The sequence below is a fragment of the Gymnoscopelus braueri genome, assembly GCF_963280865.1.
Source record: "Gymnoscopelus braueri genome assembly, chromosome: 19".
Lineage (NCBI taxonomy): Eukaryota > Metazoa > Chordata > Actinopteri > Myctophiformes > Myctophidae > Gymnoscopelus > Gymnoscopelus braueri.
The window spans coordinates 15,736,154-15,753,498 of record NC_137621.1 but is presented as its reverse complement, the minus strand read 5'-3'; the positions used below and the strand labels follow the sequence as shown (position 1 = coordinate 15,753,498).

Here is a 17,345-nt window from a genome sequence, read left to right as displayed (position 1 = left end):
ATTATATTATTTCCTCAAATATGTGCAGGAAGAGCTAAGAAACGCAAATGGTCTCATCCAACAGCTCTCCTAGTGTATACTAGTGTAGTTCATTAAATGAAAACATAGTCAACATGATACACTGTTTTGTCTGTCAGAGTGAGTTCAAATATAATTACTAATGTTTTAAGTCAGAATCAATAGTTTTAGATGAAAAGTGACATCTTGTGCTCCTGGTGTGATAACACTCCTCACTCCTGCTACACTGTCTCTAATAGCCACCTATCAATATTACGTCATCATCCCACTAAATTGAACGGTGGCTACAGTATAGCATATCCACTGTTTCCTCGTTAGGTTTTCCTCTTTAAATGTGGTTGACTAAAGTTCACGCCGCTCACTTCGACCTTATCCTTTATAAGTTGCTCTGGATAAGAGTTTATGTTAAATTCCCAAATTGTGATTAAAACAGCTGTCAAGGAAAACACAATTTTTCAAGTGTCAGTGTGCCTTAAGGCTGTGGTCTCGCAAGCCAAAACAAAAAGCATTCATTTCAAACATGGCCATCCATCTCAAGCACGCAGTGTCCGCGGTGGTGGTTACCCCCTTCCGGCTGGGCCCTGGGGGACATTTTGGTTGCTTGTGTTTACTGGTTTTGTCTGAGTTGTTTTTGGCCACTGCTTTTTCCCCCTCCGATCTCGTCTCCCCTCCGTTCTCCCTAAAGCCTAATCTACTCTGAAAATTCCTGCACTGCCCCTCTACTCTTCCCCTTTTCTCCCCAAGTCCCACCGGTTCCCCAACTGCCTGTCGGACCCCTGGCTTTCCTCTCCTGGCCGACCCCTCCCCCTCCCCGCCGGCCCGCCACCCCACCCCCCTTTCCTTCCTCCCTCTCGGTGCTGTGCGTGACAGTAGCTCACTGAGAAGTGGAAATGAGACTAGTAAACAATGATTAGCTCCAGAGGCAGGCCTGGCCCGGTCCGCCATTGGCCCCGTCTGCACACGGCGCGCCCACCCGCCGGCACATTACATGCTGCAGCGTAGACCCCCTACCCCCCAACCCCCCACCCCCCCCTCAGCCAGAGTCAGCGCAGGGTCAGGGCCAACCGTTCACAGCCAGGTTACAGGGGATAATCACAGGCAAACACAGCAGCCACACGCAAAACGCACACATAACCCCCCCCCCCGCCGCCCCGTCCCCGTCCCCACCCCCCATCCCCGTCTCCCCAGCCACAAACCTGGCTCTAATTAACGTGATGGGGATGCGAGTGGCCACATGTGCATGAGGAGCAGAGTGAAGGAATGGGGGGGGTCAGGGTGTAGCGTTACACACCCAAACATGGACCCCCCCCCTTTAGGAAGCAACGGGAGAAGAGACAAGTCATCCCCCAGTGAAGTAGTGTCTTCGAAGACGTTGCTATGTCTCTGGTTAACCGAGGAATCGTTCTGGAGGGTTTTTGTGCTCGTCCACAGTGCATTTTCTCAAGACAAACAGTTCTTAGGCAGTGCTGTGAATCAGCCAAACTCCCAGACATCTGTAAACAAGGAGGTTTCAGTCCCATTAGTGTTCAAGAATACAGAGCACGTATAAGTTACACTCCAGTTACTTTTAATCTGCAAATTATTTTCGCAGTGCAGATACCCTCCTCTGGGTTCCCCCCCTCCCTCACCATTAACCACTTAACAACCTGGCATCCCTATTTTGGGCATGTAAAAAACATTATATATATATATATATATATACATATATATATATAAAATCTAAAACTTTCAAAAGTAGCAAAAATAGACAATCTACCAGCTCACAATGTGTTGCATTGCGCGTAACGCCATCATATGACAAAGTGTAAGACAAGGCATAAGTAGTTAACGTGAGAATTGGGCAGATGTTTTCTGTCTGTCAAAATGCAAACCTTCGTGCTTTAATAGTTGTGGGCACATGATTCTCATGCCGGTGGTTGTCAATGAGTAGGGTAATAATAGGTTATTTTGCCCAAATATTTAAAGAAGTCAAAGGTTTCAGGTACTTATGCAACCAAGACTATGGAAGCTTCCTCTGTCACAAAGGCAATTGGATTCAACCAAACAATCTAACATTGTTGGGAAACATGCAGATTAAAAGAAATGGATATCCGCACACTGGATCGCAGCTCCCAATACTTTATTGATTAAACTCGCAGATACCAGACGCATATGTTTACTGTTGATTGTGACATATGAGACATGCACTTTGCACGGTTTTACCTGGTTTGCATTTCAAACCTTGGAACAATGACAAAACTGAAGTAAACAAGCAATTTATCCTCCCTCCTGGCTGTTCTATTTATTTTTCTTTTGATAATGCCCTACACTATTTCTGAAACACAAAAGTGGCTCCACTATCAAAATGTTTTAAGCAATAATTTGTTCATCTCATTTCTAAGTCGCGTGCCAGCAACATTTCAACATTTCCTGGGAAGTTATCTAAATGAAAATATGATAATGGCCAGATATACAGGAGTCATATCTCCTTCAAAAATAAGCCACACTGTTTATGTCAAGTGAAAAAGTATTTCAGATATAATCTTCACAGCACCAACCACACAATCAAATCCTGAGTGTTAATTCAACTCAGACAGTGTCCAAATGGACCTGTAAGGGCCCATTTGTACCATTTGTACTGAGTTAAATTGACACCGAGGATTTTACTGTGCAGAGAGATGCAGAGAGATACTAAAATTCCTGCATGCCCCCCCCCCCTTCTTACCCTGATAAAGAGTGACTGTGCTGGCGTGTTAGAGAAGTCCCTGTCCCTCTAAACTTAATGCCTCACTTCGGAAATGTTTTAGAGCCCTCAATTAGGGTCATTACCTCCCTGCGAAAATAAACTTCACAGTTGGTGGGGAAACAAGACACACAAATTTTGTCTTTGGCACAGAGGGGGAAAACGTTTCGCCTCACGAACCAAAATGAAGGCATTTAAATCAAAGGTTAATAGAATCAAGGGGGGAGCTGTGATTTCCATAAGGAATACGCTGTGCTTTGTGATCCCAGCCAAGAATGTGGTCCAAGTCCACCATGCCAGGCGTACAAGTTTATCTCTCTCTGCAACACTGATTAATATTCTGTGGGAAACCTTACAGAATGTGATGTGAGATGCTGCTTTTCCTGAGATAGATCTACCTATCTATCTATCTATCTATCTATCTATCCATATATCTGAGCAGTGTTGGTAGGCAGGTCTTTAAAATGGGAAAGTGTGTAACTTTTCAGTATTTGTCAAATTAATTAATGAGTACAGTAGTTAATTATAATATGTTCATTAAAATGTAAGCTAACCAGAATTAGGTCTAAAACACAGCTGTGTGTTTCATCTGCAATCCACAGAGGACAGTGGACACTATTCATTGATTTCTTTTCATTCTAAAGGCTATGAAGTTAACATAATATGGATTCAATTGAAACATTGTAAAATTACAGTCTCTAAAATTGAGGTCACTTATACTCTTTGCAAAAGCAATGGTTAGAAGAGCTTAAATGCATCAGCTTATCAGCGTAACCATAGTCTATTAAACTCAAACACCCCATCAAATTAAATTTAAGTAGGCCTACAATGCATCAGTTTACACCACTTTTTCTTTATTGCTTTAGCTAATTTGGAATGATGTTAATTTGAAACAAATGATTTTTGGTTTGGTTCCATTTGGAGCCAGTGTGCAGCTTTCACTTAAGTTGAATTCACTTCACAACGAAAATATAGGGAAACTGTAGTTGATATTAGGCCTACATTAAAAACAAAGCGGATTATTATTTAAACACAAAATACACCTAAAATGAAGAGCCTGTAGCATTTGTTTGATTAAGAATGGGAAATCACAGGGAAATCTACCATGGGCTTCATGGGAATTTAAGAACAATCAAAGTGGATTACGTTCGTCTTTCGTTTCCCAAAGAGTGGGTCGGGGCCCATTTGTGGGTCGCGGGTCCATTTTTATGGGTTGCAAGTAAATATTACCTTTTTCCCCCATTTCTAACATTTTGTTTTTAGTTATTTCAAAATATTTTAATTTCGGGATTTTTTTCAAAACTTCATGAATTATGAAAGAAATTCTGAAATTTTTCAAAATAATTTAATAAATAAATAAACCAAAAGAAATTCCATAAATTCGAAAAGAAATGTTTAAGAAGTAGTGAAAATAGCCGCTCTAAAAGCTCACGCCACATTGCAGTGTTGTGAGCTTGTAGATCTGCTATTTTTACTAGTTTAATTGGGTCCTGGGCAAATGTCTTTAATTTCTCTTTTGGGTCTCGAGCTAAAAAGTTTGGGAACCACTGGATTACACGATCCGATCCACTGTAATCTAAACAGAACACTTGTTTTTAATTGGTAACTTTAACCTTAAAAATGAGACAATTTATTAGTCTGTAACACCGCTTTTTGTATGGGAAAATATTCCAAAATTACCGTATTATTATAATTTATTTATTTTTCACAATTTTCTTTTAAAATAGCCGATCTACAAGCTCACAATGCGTCACATCGCGACGCGTTGTGAGCTTGTAGATTGGCTATTTTCAAATAGCCGTATAGCCATAGTCAGATGTGCCAAACGAGATCTGTGCGGATCAAAGGCATATCGCTACTGCTGCAATTAACCATACGTAAATAATATTACCGTATAGTTAAATACATAAAAGTCAAAATGTGCAAAACCGATCATTTCACAACGTCACCGCGTATATAAACTTAATCTATAATTATAGAACCAACCGTATTCACAAAGCTTTCTAGTCAAAGACAAAGTGCTCCCACGGAATCTTCTGTAAAAGCTACAAAGAAACCGCAACAAAAATATCAAAGATTATTATAGGCTACTTGTGCAATAATGTCCAAGTATTGTTGCCATGTCTTCACATGAGGTTACAAATTGGTTACAAAGTTTCCTACTGAATGAATGTGTCACCATGCAGAGAGTTGGTGAGTCTTCCTCAGTGTTGCCATATTGTGTGAGAGAAACAAGCAACCAGGTCTATGAAAACAAGCCCCAAAGAAGCAAGACCACATGAGCATTTTAAACCTATTGTGTGTATATACATTGGCTATGGAATGTATGGAAGATTTTTTTGAAACATTTCTAACGACACAAATCTGGTACCGGTTTCCCCTGGCATCAAATATTTTCATTTAATTGATTGATTGATTGATTACTTTATTAACAGTTTGCAGTCCATACAAAAGGATTAAACCCAAGAAAGCACTATGGCTCGTTTCCATTGGGGTCCTGTGTATTAAATTCATCGAAACATTTAGTGACCGACAAATATACAATACTATGCAAAAACATCATATAAACGAGTAGTAATCCAAAAGAAAAATACATGGGGGTTGTGGACCAATACATATTAATTTGGGGGTCCATGACATGAAAATATTTGAGAATCACTGGTTAAAAATAATAATTAGAAAACTTTTGGAAGCAAGCCTAAATAAGCAACTACACTTTAGAAACACGCCAAAATAAGCAACTACACTTTAGAAACAATTAAGCCCCAAAAAACACAACCCACAACTAACCAATATTTAACAAGCGACTTTACAGAAAAACAAGGCCAAAGTCGCTTATAAAAAGCAGACATGGCAACCCCGCAGACAGCGCGTCATGCATGCCGCGCGTTCACGAGCGCCGGTTGAGTCTATCTCACTAAGTGCGCGCGCCTCAAAGTCCTAGAGCAGAAAGATAATATAGTGGGGTCTCCAGTGCTACCACAATGGGAGGAGTATGAAAGTTACACCGAGCCCTGCCCACCTCCTGCAGACATATAAGACGCTGCAGTGAAGCAAAACTGGCCACTAAAGTCTTAAATCTAGCTGAAAAGACTGACTAAAAGGACAGAACTTTGGCCATAATTCACCAAGCTTATTACATTCATACATTCTTTTCATTGGATTCTTGCAATGATCATTATGGCCACCAAGGCATTCTAAGGTGCTCATTTGAATTTTTCTTATTTTACATGGATACCCAAAACCACTGTTAAAAGTTTTTACAGTTTGCCACTGAATAGTTTTGCTGAAAAGAGACTAAAAACGTCTTTTTTTTTTTAGGAACAAGTGTGCAGAAAATCTGTTAAAATGGCACTGGACACTGAGTTTGGTGTGAAGGGAAGCAGCATCATTAGGGAATGGAGTGGACAGGTCCAGCCTGCTCTGGTCGCGTCCTTCGTTTTCCTCTTCTGTCTGGAAGCCTGTCTGTGGGTCAGGAACCTCAGGCTCAAGAGAAGACTGCCAGGACCCTTCGCCTGGCCAGTTGTGGGCAATGCCATGCAGCTTGGCCAAATGCCTCACATCTCCTTCGCTAGACTGGCAAAGAAATACGGCAATGTGTATCAGATACGACTGGGCTGCAATGACATAGTGGTTCTCAATGGTGACAGGGCGATACGGCAGGCTCTGATACAGCACAGTGCTGAATTTGCGGGCAGACCCAACTTTGTGTCCTTCCAGATGGTTTCTGGAGGCAGGAGCATGGCGTTTGGTAATTACAGTAAACAGTGGAAAATACATAGGAGGATTGCTCAATCCAGCATCCGAGCCTTCTCCTCTGCGAACAGTCAGACCAAAAGAGTCTTTGAGCAGCACGTTACAGCCGAGGCGATGGAGCTGGTGCAGGTATTTCTGAGAAAAAGCACCGACGGACGATATTTCAACCCCTCTCAAGAATTCACAGTAGCTGCTGCCAACGTGATGTGTGCGCTGTGCTTTGGGAAGCGATATGGACACAATGACCTGGAGTTCAGGACCCTTTTAAAGAGGGTGGACAAGTTCGGGGAGACAGTAGGCGCCGGCAGCTTAGTGGACGTCATGCCTTGGCTTCAGTCCTTCCCCAATCCGGTCCGCAGCGTCTATGAGAACTTCAAGCACATCAACGAGGAGTTCTTCGCCTTCGTGAAAGGCAAAGTGGTGCAGCACCGGGAGACCTTTGACCCCACCGTGACCCGGGACATGAGTGACGCCATCATCAATGTGATTGAGCACGGGAAGGACAATGGGCTGACAAAAGACTTTGTGGAGGGCACAGTCGCAGATCTCATCGGAGCGGGGCAAGACACAACGTCCACAGCGTTGCACTGGATTATGCTGCTCCTGGTGAAACACACCGACATCCAAGTCCAACTGCAGGGCCTCATAGACAAAGTGGTGGGCCGTGACAGACTGCCATGCTTCGAAGACAGAAGCAGCCTGGGCCTCCTAGACGCCTTCATCTACGAGACCATGCGCTTCACCAGCTTCGTCCCCCTCACCATCCCCCACTCCACCACCTCAGATGTCACCATCGAGGGCCTCCGAATCCCCAAGGACACGGTGGTCTTCATCAACCAGTGGTCCGTCAACCATGACCCTCTAAAGTGGAAAGACCCGCACGTTTTTGACCCCTCACGCTTCCTTGATGAAAACGGATCCATAGACAAAGATCTTACCGGCAATGTCATGATCTTCTCCGCAGGGAAGAGACGATGTATTGGAGACCAGATCGCAAAAGTGGAGATCTTTTTATTCACGGCGATGATGCTGCATCAGTGCAGCTTTGAGAATAACCCCTCTGAGCCCGTCACTCTTGACTGCTCCTACGGGCTCACACTCAAGCCTTTTCACAGCAGCATCCATGCCAAGCTCAGGGGCAAGCTGCTTGGCTTGGTCTCCCCAGCGTGAGCACTCTAATCTCAATACTGTGACTTAAGGCCAGCAAAGACAATAACACTTTCTCATCAGTGATGTTTTAGCAGTAAGTATTATCAAACTTGCACTGAATGCTGTTGTTGTAACTCATATTTAATATTTAATGAATATCTAAAAACAGTCTATTATGTTTGCATTGTTGTTGATGCAGGGTTGAGAATTATTTCAAACATGTATGGTTGGTTATATAGGCAGAAATTGAAGTGAATATACATTTTGAAAGTTTGAATATAAAGCTCTTGTGGGAATCAGTGCAAAGTTCTCAAAATATACTTGATCCAATTACCTTTATTTCTTTTTTTACATTTTGAGTTGTGTGCTTATTTTACATTCATTATTCAGCATGTACATATATGATATGTGCAGGGAACAGCAATATCCCTGAGATGACAATATAAACTAATATCACACTACAGTATATGAAATGCTTGTGAACGTGTGTGAATGTTATGCCACTTGAAGACTTATTTTTGTTGTCGCTCTCTTCTCTAGTGGTATAAGAAGTTATTTAGCCATTGTCACGTAAAGCAATTAATTACAAAGTATTTTTATAGCTATATATTTCAGGTATGACAATAGTTTTAAAGAAATTTTAATCCAATTATCTACTGTACTCAATGTATATGAACACATTGAATATACTGTTGGAGGGATGCACGTGGAAGCTGAACAAATGAAGGGGAAGTCTCTCCAAGAAAGACCTAAAAGATTTGATGAAGGAGAGATTGCATTGGAGAGAGAAAAAAAAACATGAGCACATGACAAAATGTGTTATATCTAAGGGTCAGCTTTACTGTAGAAGCACTGCAGCTATCTCACTAGTAGATAAGAGCACACAAATGCTGTGCAAGATAATCCTTTTCTCAGTCTCGGACTCAAAAGGCATGTTTGTTTACACGACACTCTTCTCAAAGCTACATGGATATAATTCACTTCTATCAAAGACTTTTTGTGTTCAGGAACTGATGCCAACAACCCTAACTACAGCATGCTTCGACTGCTTAGGGAGGAATTCTTCATATGGAGTATGTTGTTAATTTAAGATGGTTGGTCTATGTGATTGGAGAAAATAAGCTACATCTGAAATGAATAAAGTGATTTAAAAAAAAAAATCTGTCAATGGTCTGTTTTAATTGTGAGTCTGTCTGAGTATCTGGGTTATATTCCAATGGCATTTATTTCCATACCAATTACACCATTCTAAATATTTGCTGCACATTGTTTATGTGTGATTTGGAGTTCGCCAAAAGAATACATAATGTCATGAGGTGGTCACAGCTCATACTGATGCAGTATTGAAGGTCTGATAGTACATGTAATGTGACGGTCATTAAGATTATTTTACAAAAATGATTAAGAAAGTCAGGCTGTAGACAGAAACGCTATCCACCCATACAGTACTGTGAGTGTTCAAGTAGAAAGGCAGCTTTTAACCACTTTCTGACTTGTGTGAAGCTACAGTAACATTTGATGACCCCTCTCAAGCCGCAAAGCTGTGCGGTCATCACTGGGTATGATGCAAAACGGGTTTCTCAATCTTAACTCTGGCCCACATAGTTTCCCAATTGTCAGAACTGGCTGATACAGTATCTGAACTGTAAGATGTCCTAACAACAGGACTGAAATCTGCCTGTGTTTGGCAACACTTTGGTTAGCAGTCTGTTCGTGCCATGCATTATTATCATTGAAGGCTATACACAGTTCTACAGTGCTGAAATAGTATCTGAATATCACTTTGAAAGTTATTTTTTTATTGCACAAACAGCCATATGAGCAGAGGAATTCACAAAGTATCGCAATTTGAATTATTCTTCAAAAGTGTCTCGATACAGCCGCAAGCCCAACAGCTGCATAATCTCATTTACTTTGTTTAAAGGGCAATTATGCCGACAATATAAATACATTCTTTTATAGAGCATAATAAAGTGCTGATTGTATAACTTTAGGGTCATATCTTAGCGTCTGATTCTATATGTTTATACTTAACAGCTTTGTTGGAAATAACAAAATCATGTTTTAAAATAACTAAGGAAAGTTTACATATGAAAATCTTAACAAGCCATTACTATACCAGCCGTGGCCTATTTACAGTACCTAATACCTATACTGTATATAAAAATGGGTCAGCCTGATAAAGTGCTTGTAATTTACCAAAATTAATTTAATGAATAATTTACAGTATTAAGAAGCAGTTGCTGGGCCAGTGACCATGCATGCTCTAGGTATGATATATATATTTTTTTACCATTTAAAGGTGTCAAAGCGTCATCTCTCTGTCCTATTCTTTAGCCGCATGAATTCCAAAAAAATCTAATTTTGTCTTTGGAAACCAGACCTATGGACTAGCTATCTGCACTCCCCCTCTCTCTAACGCTCATTCTACAAACTGACACAGGACTGGAACGAGGCCTGAATGGGACTCTGAGGTCTATAAGCTGTGGTCACAATGGGAGGAGAGAGATAATAAAAAACCTGAGTTGCTGACCCCTCCCACCAAGGAGATACTTATAAGCGAGAGTGTTAAGGCTGAAATCTGCATTCCTCTGAAGTGGTCAACTGAAGACGCACAGCACCATCGCTAACCGCTCCGCCTCATCATCAAGACATCCTGTGTGTGAGTGAGACAGCGTACGAGGGGTGCTGAAGATTCACACCTTGGATTTTTACATTTAATGTTTGGAGTTGGAACGGAGTTGGAACGGAGTTGGAACGGAGTATAGGACTAAAACTTTTTTTATATATTTGTATTTTTGAAATATTCGAGATTATGCACAGAAGTGATACGTGAAATATTCTGACTTTTGGAACAGCCCAGGTCAAATCAAGTGACATTTTCTTTGCATTGGACACAGTGGGGGGAAAAACAAACACACAAAAAACCAGAAACCACCACAGGAAACAGCAATGGCTCAGCTGGACACAGCGTTTGGTGTGAAGGGCAGTAGCAACATCAGGGAGTGGAGTGGACAGGTCCAGCCTGCTCTGGTTGCATCCTTCATTTTCCTCTTCTGTCTGGAAGCCTGTCTGTGGGTCAGGAACCTCAGGCTCAAAAGAAGACTGCCAGGACCTTTCGCCTGGCCAGTTGTGGGCAATGCCATGCAGCTTGGCCAAATGCCTCATATCAGCTTTGCCGAATTGGCAAAGAAATATGGCAATGTGTATCAGATCCGACTAGGCTCCAGTGATATTGTTGTTCTTAATGGATACACGGTAATACGCCAGGCTCTGGTACAGCACAGTACAGAGTTTGCAGGCAGACCCAACTTTGCCTCTTTCAAGTCTGTCTCAGGTGGAAACGGCATGGTCTTTACCAATTATAGCAACCAATGGAAGATGCACAGGAAAATTGCTCAATCAACCATCAGAGCCTTCTCGTCTGCCAACAGTCAGACCAAAAAAGCATTTGAGCAGCACGTTGTGGCTGAGGCCACTGAACTAGTTGAGGTTTTCCTTAAACTCAGCGCTGAAGGGCAGTATTTCAACCCGGCACATGAGCTGACAGTAGCTGCTGCAAATGTGATGTGCGCCTTGTGCTTTGGAAAACGCTATGCACACAATGAGCTCGAGTTCAGAGCCCTGTTGAAGAGGCTGGACAAGTTTGGGGAAACCGTGGGGGCTGGCAGCTTGGTGGACGTCATGCCCTGGCTTCAGTCATTCCCCAATCCAGTGCGCAGCATCTTCAACAACTTCAAAAACATCAATGAGGAGTTCTTTGACTTTGTGCGGGGCAAGGTGGTGGAGCACAGGGAGACCTTTGACCCGCAGGTCACCCGTGACATGAGCGATGCTTTCATCGGGGTGATGGACAACGCAGGCAGTGACATCGGCCTAAATGCAGCCCACACGGAGGGAACCATGGCGGACTTTATTGGCGCGGGCTTTGACACTGTTTCTACTTGCCTTCAGTGGATGCTCCTTTTACTGGCTAAACACAACGATATACAAATCAAACTTCAGGAGCTGATCGACACAGAGGTGGGCCGTGACAGACTGCCATGTATCGAAGACAGAAGCAGCCTGGCCTACCTGGATGCCTTCATCTACGAGACCATGCGCTTCATCAGCTTCGTCCCCCTCACCATCCCCCACTCCACCACCTCAGACGTAACCATCGAGGGCCTCCATATCCCCAAAGACACAGTGGTCTTCATCAACCAGTGGTCCGTCAACCATGACCCTGTAAAGTTTAAGGACCCACACGTTTTTGACCCCTCACGCTTCCTAGATGAAAACGGATCCATAGACAAAGATCTTATCGGCAATGTCATGATCTTCTCTGCAGGGAAGAGACGATGTATTGGAGACCAGATCGCGAAAGTGGAGATATTTTTGTTCTTTGCTATTCTAGTCCACCAGTGTTGCATTGAGAAGAATCCCAATCAGGAACTGTCTTTAAACTGCTCTTATGGATTAACACTGAAACCTCTAGACTTCAAGATCTCTGCCAAACCCAGAGGAGAACAACTCATAAACCGATAAAAGCCTATGGACTTGCACTGTGAATTCACACAGAGTAGTAATACAGTGCACTATTAGGTATGTACTCAAAAACAAATATATGCCTTTATATGAACATACTTTTTTATTTAATAAGATATTTTATTACTTCTGGAATTATATTTAAATTGACACTAACCATCCAAAGATAAGCTTTCTCACTTCTGACAAATCGTTCTGATATGTTCGGACCAAATCACTGTATCTCTGTGGGACCAACTCAGTCCGCTACACAGAGAAACTGAAGGAATGTGCATTATATCTGAATCATCGGAGCAGTTTCAGCCTTTGAAAGTGCTGTCGCAGACGAATCTGCTATTCCAATCTAAATGGCAGAGGCAATCCAAATATAATATGCAAAGCTTGCTCCAGAAGTATATTTTAAGGCAGCAATAAAATATATATATAGTGTCTGTGATGTGGTGACAAAAACCACAGTTCACAATAAATGTTAAATATGTATTGTTATTTAGATGAGTGTATAAGTTTGAATGACCTCAAATTGCCGTATAAACTGGTGGTCAGGAATTCACTGTAAATGCTTTGCTTTGTTCACTGATAGAGGGATTATGTGTTATGTGTTTTGTCCCAAAAGAATAATCTGAACACTTATTCATCCAACCACCCACATGGTTTTATGCAGTGAAATATTTTTATGTTTAAATTAGCTAATTTGTGTATGCAAATTCATATCAAGGTATGTTATTGGTTTAAATTACGCTTTTAATGAAGACTACATTAACCATGACCTTGCATGATATTGCTGTGTTCTGATACATGTCCATATAATATATGAAATATTATTACATACAGTATGTGACTGCTATTTCAAATGTATTCACACATTCACAAATTATTTAAAAAAAACCACACTGCTGTCATACAGGTTATTCAGTTATTTTCTATACTGTATTATTACAACTTTGCACTCCATGTCCACTGTATAAAGCACTCCATGTTTGACTAAAGCCACAGATGTACAATAAACATTTTATATTGATTTATATGTCTGCATCTATGTGGGATAAACTGCATGAGTACGAGCAGTGTTTGGAAGTCCAGAGGCCAGGCAGGTCAAAGAGATAACGATAGATAGTGATGTCTGGTCTTTGTGTTGCTGTGGGTTCCTGTGAGCTCCTGTGCTGTTTCCCAGAACCTAGCCCACCCATTACCAATGTTTTGACCAGTGGTGGCAAAAGTACTCAACATTTTTACTTAAGTAAAAGTATCAATACTGCAATGTAGAAATACTCTGTTACAAGTAAAAGTCAGAAATTCAGAATTTACTTGAGTAAAAGTACAAAAGTATTGGCATCCAAATGTACTTAAAGTACCAAAAGTAGAAAGTACTCATTATGTCGAATGTCCCATTTCACAAGTTTTCAAATGTATGAAAATCTTTTGAAAATAGCCGATCTACAAGCTCACAATTAGCTTGTAGATCTATTTTCAAATAACCAAAGAATAAATAGGGCTGAAGTGGTTAATTGTATGTTTTGTAATAATAATCCAAATCTACAAAGTAACTAACTGAAATGTTCTAATCATTGTAGTGGAGTAAAAAGTACAATATTTGACTCTGAGATGTAGTGGAGTAAAAGTATATATATTTTTTTTTTAAATAATCCAGTAAAGTAAAAGTACCTCAAACCTGTACTTAAGTACAGTACTTAAGTACATGTACTTAGTTACTTTCCACCAATGGTCTCACCCATGTATCTAAACAGCTACGGCATGAATGGCAAATGACATCAGCTAAAATGTGAAATGTTAACACTGTGCCCTGGGATCAATTCCGTATCAACTCAGGGCTTTTAAATGGCATTCATGTGGCATCTCTTCCTTGAAATAAAAATGAAGGCAATCGTTGATGGTTGCCCTCACTGACCAAGGTGATAACACTCCTTTCCTAAACACAGATAGGTCAGCATGTCTGCCTGTCTGCATGTACAGTATGTCTGCTTGCAAGAGCCTTTACCAGCAGAGAGATGGAACTCTGAGGAAGGCTTGTTTTCACATGGGTTAATGCAGAGCGGGTTGGAGACGTTCCGTTCTGTTTCACTTTGCTCGGGTCTCTCTCTCTCTCTCTCTGCCCTGACACCGCAGGGACCTTAGAGGGGTTTGGTTGGGAAGGGGAGGGGGCGGTTCACAGAGTAGCCGCAGTACATGCCTCCACTCCAGCAGAACAAGCTGCTTGACCTTGTCCACTTTGCCGCCACCCTGCCCCCCCCCCCCTTCTGAAGCACACCCAAGAAATCACCCTGCTGAAAGACTCCCTTTCACCCTTAATTTTAAATCTCCCCCCCACCCCCCTACCCCACTCCCCCAAGGCCCTGGACCTGCTGAGTTTTACTTCTGACAGGGAAAACAAAAAAGTGCACTGGCCGGCTTTTTCTCCCGATGTGGGGTTTCCTCACATTTTTGCACGTACGCCGAGTGACCCCACGCCCCTCAGTCCCGGACCTACCCCTTCTGCTACCAACCAGTCACAGCGCAGCACAGCACAGCACAGCACAGCACAGCACAGCACAGCACAGCACAGCACAGCACAGGACAGGACAGCGCTGTGTTGAAACCCCTGTCCATTGCCAGAGGTTTGTTAGCTACTTGAACGGAACCCTATACTTAGTTGACCAGTTTCCCTAGGCAAGAGGTTAGTTGAGGTAGTACTGTAGGTAACCATAGTGAGGTTGCAATATTTACAAACAATTGGGGGGCTGGGGGTATAGCAGGCCTTAGAAGAAGTGCTCCCGTCTGTCCATACAGCCAAACATTGTGTGAGCGTTGGCTGGAGATGGTATCGCTGTCGTTCAATTCAGCCGGTCTTTAACCATCATGAACGTCACCACGACGGCCACAGCTCCAGACCAAATGAAAGAGACGAACAACTTTGCAACTGTACGTATCCTGATACAAACACTGAGCATCAGTCCTAATAAGTCATCTGATTGCGGTACTGTTGGATCCAAAGAGGAAAATGAAAAAAAAAATGTTTCTGACAGTCACTTCCACAAACCCAGTTCCTCGTCTAATAGATCTTCCATGTCTTCAGGCCAGACTCTCTGTCAGAACACTTTGCAGCACAAAAATAACTTAATTGTGTCCGGTACAAAGTGGAGAGAGTCCTTATTTGCATTCTAATTCAATATAATATATTCCAGAGTTGCTCTGTGATGTTCCATTGGTTCCCTTGGTTAACCCAAAAATATGTTTCCTTTCTTTTGTTTGCATGTCTGAAAACCCCCCTCTGGAATTATGTCATGGTCATAAACACTGCACAGGACTTACTGTATTGTTCCACTTGACATTACAATCAAATGTTGTGCGCCTTTTTAACTTTGTGATGCTCTGCTGAAGATTGTATCTATTCAGAGAACTCACTGATGTGCATCCCAACTATTAGTGAACCTTAACGGTGTTCTTGAATGTCACCTCATGCAAGGCCCATAAGGGAACGAGAGGTGACCTTTTTCAATAAACAATTACCTAACTCATTATTGTAGGGTGGAACGTTTACGACTTGTTTTGTCATTGCTGGGATTGCGTTTTGGAAGAGTGGCAAGTCTCGGGACGTTTGCTACAAAGTAACAAAATGTGCGATTCCATTACCAACATTTTCTTTCCATAGTAACAAACAATCATTTTCAGGAAATAGAATGGGAAGTGATTTACATTGGCCATTATGAGCAAACTGCAAGCATGTGGTCCTTGTCCATGGGTGGGTGATTTTTTTTTATCGATCTACAAAATCACACTCAGACATAATAAATATGCACATTTACACATACTGTTTAGGGTGGTCTGTTCCCTTAACCGTGAAAGTTAGACAAACCTCTATTTTTAGACGTTCAGTCACTTGCAGGACGCCTCCCTGAGCTTTCCTTTCTTTCGCCATGACTGGAGGATCTACAGTATATTATGCCGAGTCCTGAAGCCTTTTGTGCACGCAGCCCTTACGTCAGTGTGGTTCTTTTTAATTTCAAGACATCAGAGTTAGAGACCTGTAAGGAATCACTTGCTAACTGTCAATCATTTAGCTGGGGACCCCCCTGGAGCCCCCTCAAGACCCCTGGTTGTCCCCGGACCCCACTTTGAGAACCACTGCCTTACGTCACTATGACCTGTCAATACAGAGGGCAGAGATCATCAGGCCTTATCGTACAGATAATCCACAGATTCCTGTATGCAGTGAGGCATGAGTGGCCGAGAACTGAGAAAGGTTACACCAGTTGACCCCTTTGGGACCACTGTCATTCTTTAGTGACTTTATGTACAAGCCGCAATACATAAGAGATGAACATACATAACCATATGATTAGACAAGCCAGTTCAGGTGATCTGGTAACACTTAAACCAAGAACAAATCTTCTCAAATGTTCTACTTTCTAATAGAGCTGTAATAGGATGGAACTCATTGCCTAAGTGCATAATTAATACAAACACAAATTTCACTTTTAAGAAAAAGTTAAAAGAACACCTTATGCAAACAAGCCTGTACTAATCCCCAGACGCACAACGTTTAATGTGTTATATAAGTGATTTATTTTTATTTTCTATTTTCATTTAGATTATAGTGATTGTAATGTTGATGTAATGAATGTTTCTGTTGAAATGTTTGTCTGTGTCGGACCCCAGGAAGACTAGCTTTTGTCATGGCAGAAGCTAATGGGGATCCTAATAAACAATAAACAATACTTATCATAATAATTTTAAGAAAAAATAAACATCTGACTGACCAGGTACAGCCAGGAGGAACACAAAACACCCTCTTCCATTAACCACATGAACCCCAGCGTCCTTATTCCCTGGGGTGCAATGTGTCCCGTAGTAAGCTTGTAGATCGGGTATTATAGAGGGAATAAAGGAGGGGGCCAGTAGTGGAAAGTAACTAAGTACTCAAGTACAAATTTGAGTAGTTTTTACTTTACTGGAGTATTTTAAAATTTCAATACTTTTACTTCTACTCCAGTACATCTCAGAGGCAAATATTGTACTTTTTACTTCACTACAATTATTTGAAACTTTAGCTACAAGTTACTTTGTAGATCTTTTTTATTATTACAAAACATGCATCATTTGGCTATTTGAAAATAGCCGATCTACAAGCTCACAATGCGTCGCTCTGCGACGCATTGTGAGCTTGTAGATCTGCTAT

The 17,345-nt window shown here is 41.7% G+C and overlaps 2 protein-coding genes and 1 long non-coding RNA gene across 3 annotated transcripts in view; 2 read left to right on the top strand and 1 right to left on the bottom strand.

The window, feature by feature from the left end:
- The window catches only part of LOC308075251, a 497,190-nt gene that overhangs the window by 451,324 nt on the left and 28,521 nt on the right, over window positions 1–17,345 (bottom strand). The gene's annotated exons all lie outside the window — the stretch shown is intronic.
- cyp1c1 (cytochrome P450, family 1, subfamily C, polypeptide 1) lies at window positions 5,813–8,805 on the top strand. The gene is made up of 2 exons (XM_080413342.1): window positions 5,813–5,942; window positions 6,062–8,805. The coding sequence occupies exon 2, from the start codon at window positions 6,089–6,091 to the stop codon at window positions 7,664–7,666; it is 1,578 nt and encodes a 525-aa protein (XP_080269468.1). The 5' UTR covers window positions 5,813–5,942; window positions 6,062–6,088; the 3' UTR covers window positions 7,667–8,805.
- On the top strand, window positions 10,218–13,343 carry cyp1c2 (cytochrome P450, family 1, subfamily C, polypeptide 2). The gene has a single exon (XM_080414098.1). The coding sequence runs from the start codon at window positions 10,598–10,600 to the stop codon at window positions 12,170–12,172; it is 1,575 nt and encodes a 524-aa protein (XP_080270224.1). The 5' UTR covers window positions 10,218–10,597; the 3' UTR covers window positions 12,173–13,343.

What these genes read in the sequence shown, in the direction of transcription:
- cyp1c2 (XM_080414098.1), top strand. Translation starts at nt 10,598, where the DNA reads ATGGCTCAGCTGGACACAGCGTTTGGTGTGAAGGGCAGTAGCAACATC.
- cyp1c1 (XM_080413342.1), top strand. Translation starts at nt 6,089, where the DNA reads ATGGCACTGGACACTGAGTTTGGTGTGAAGGGAAGCAGCATCATTAGG.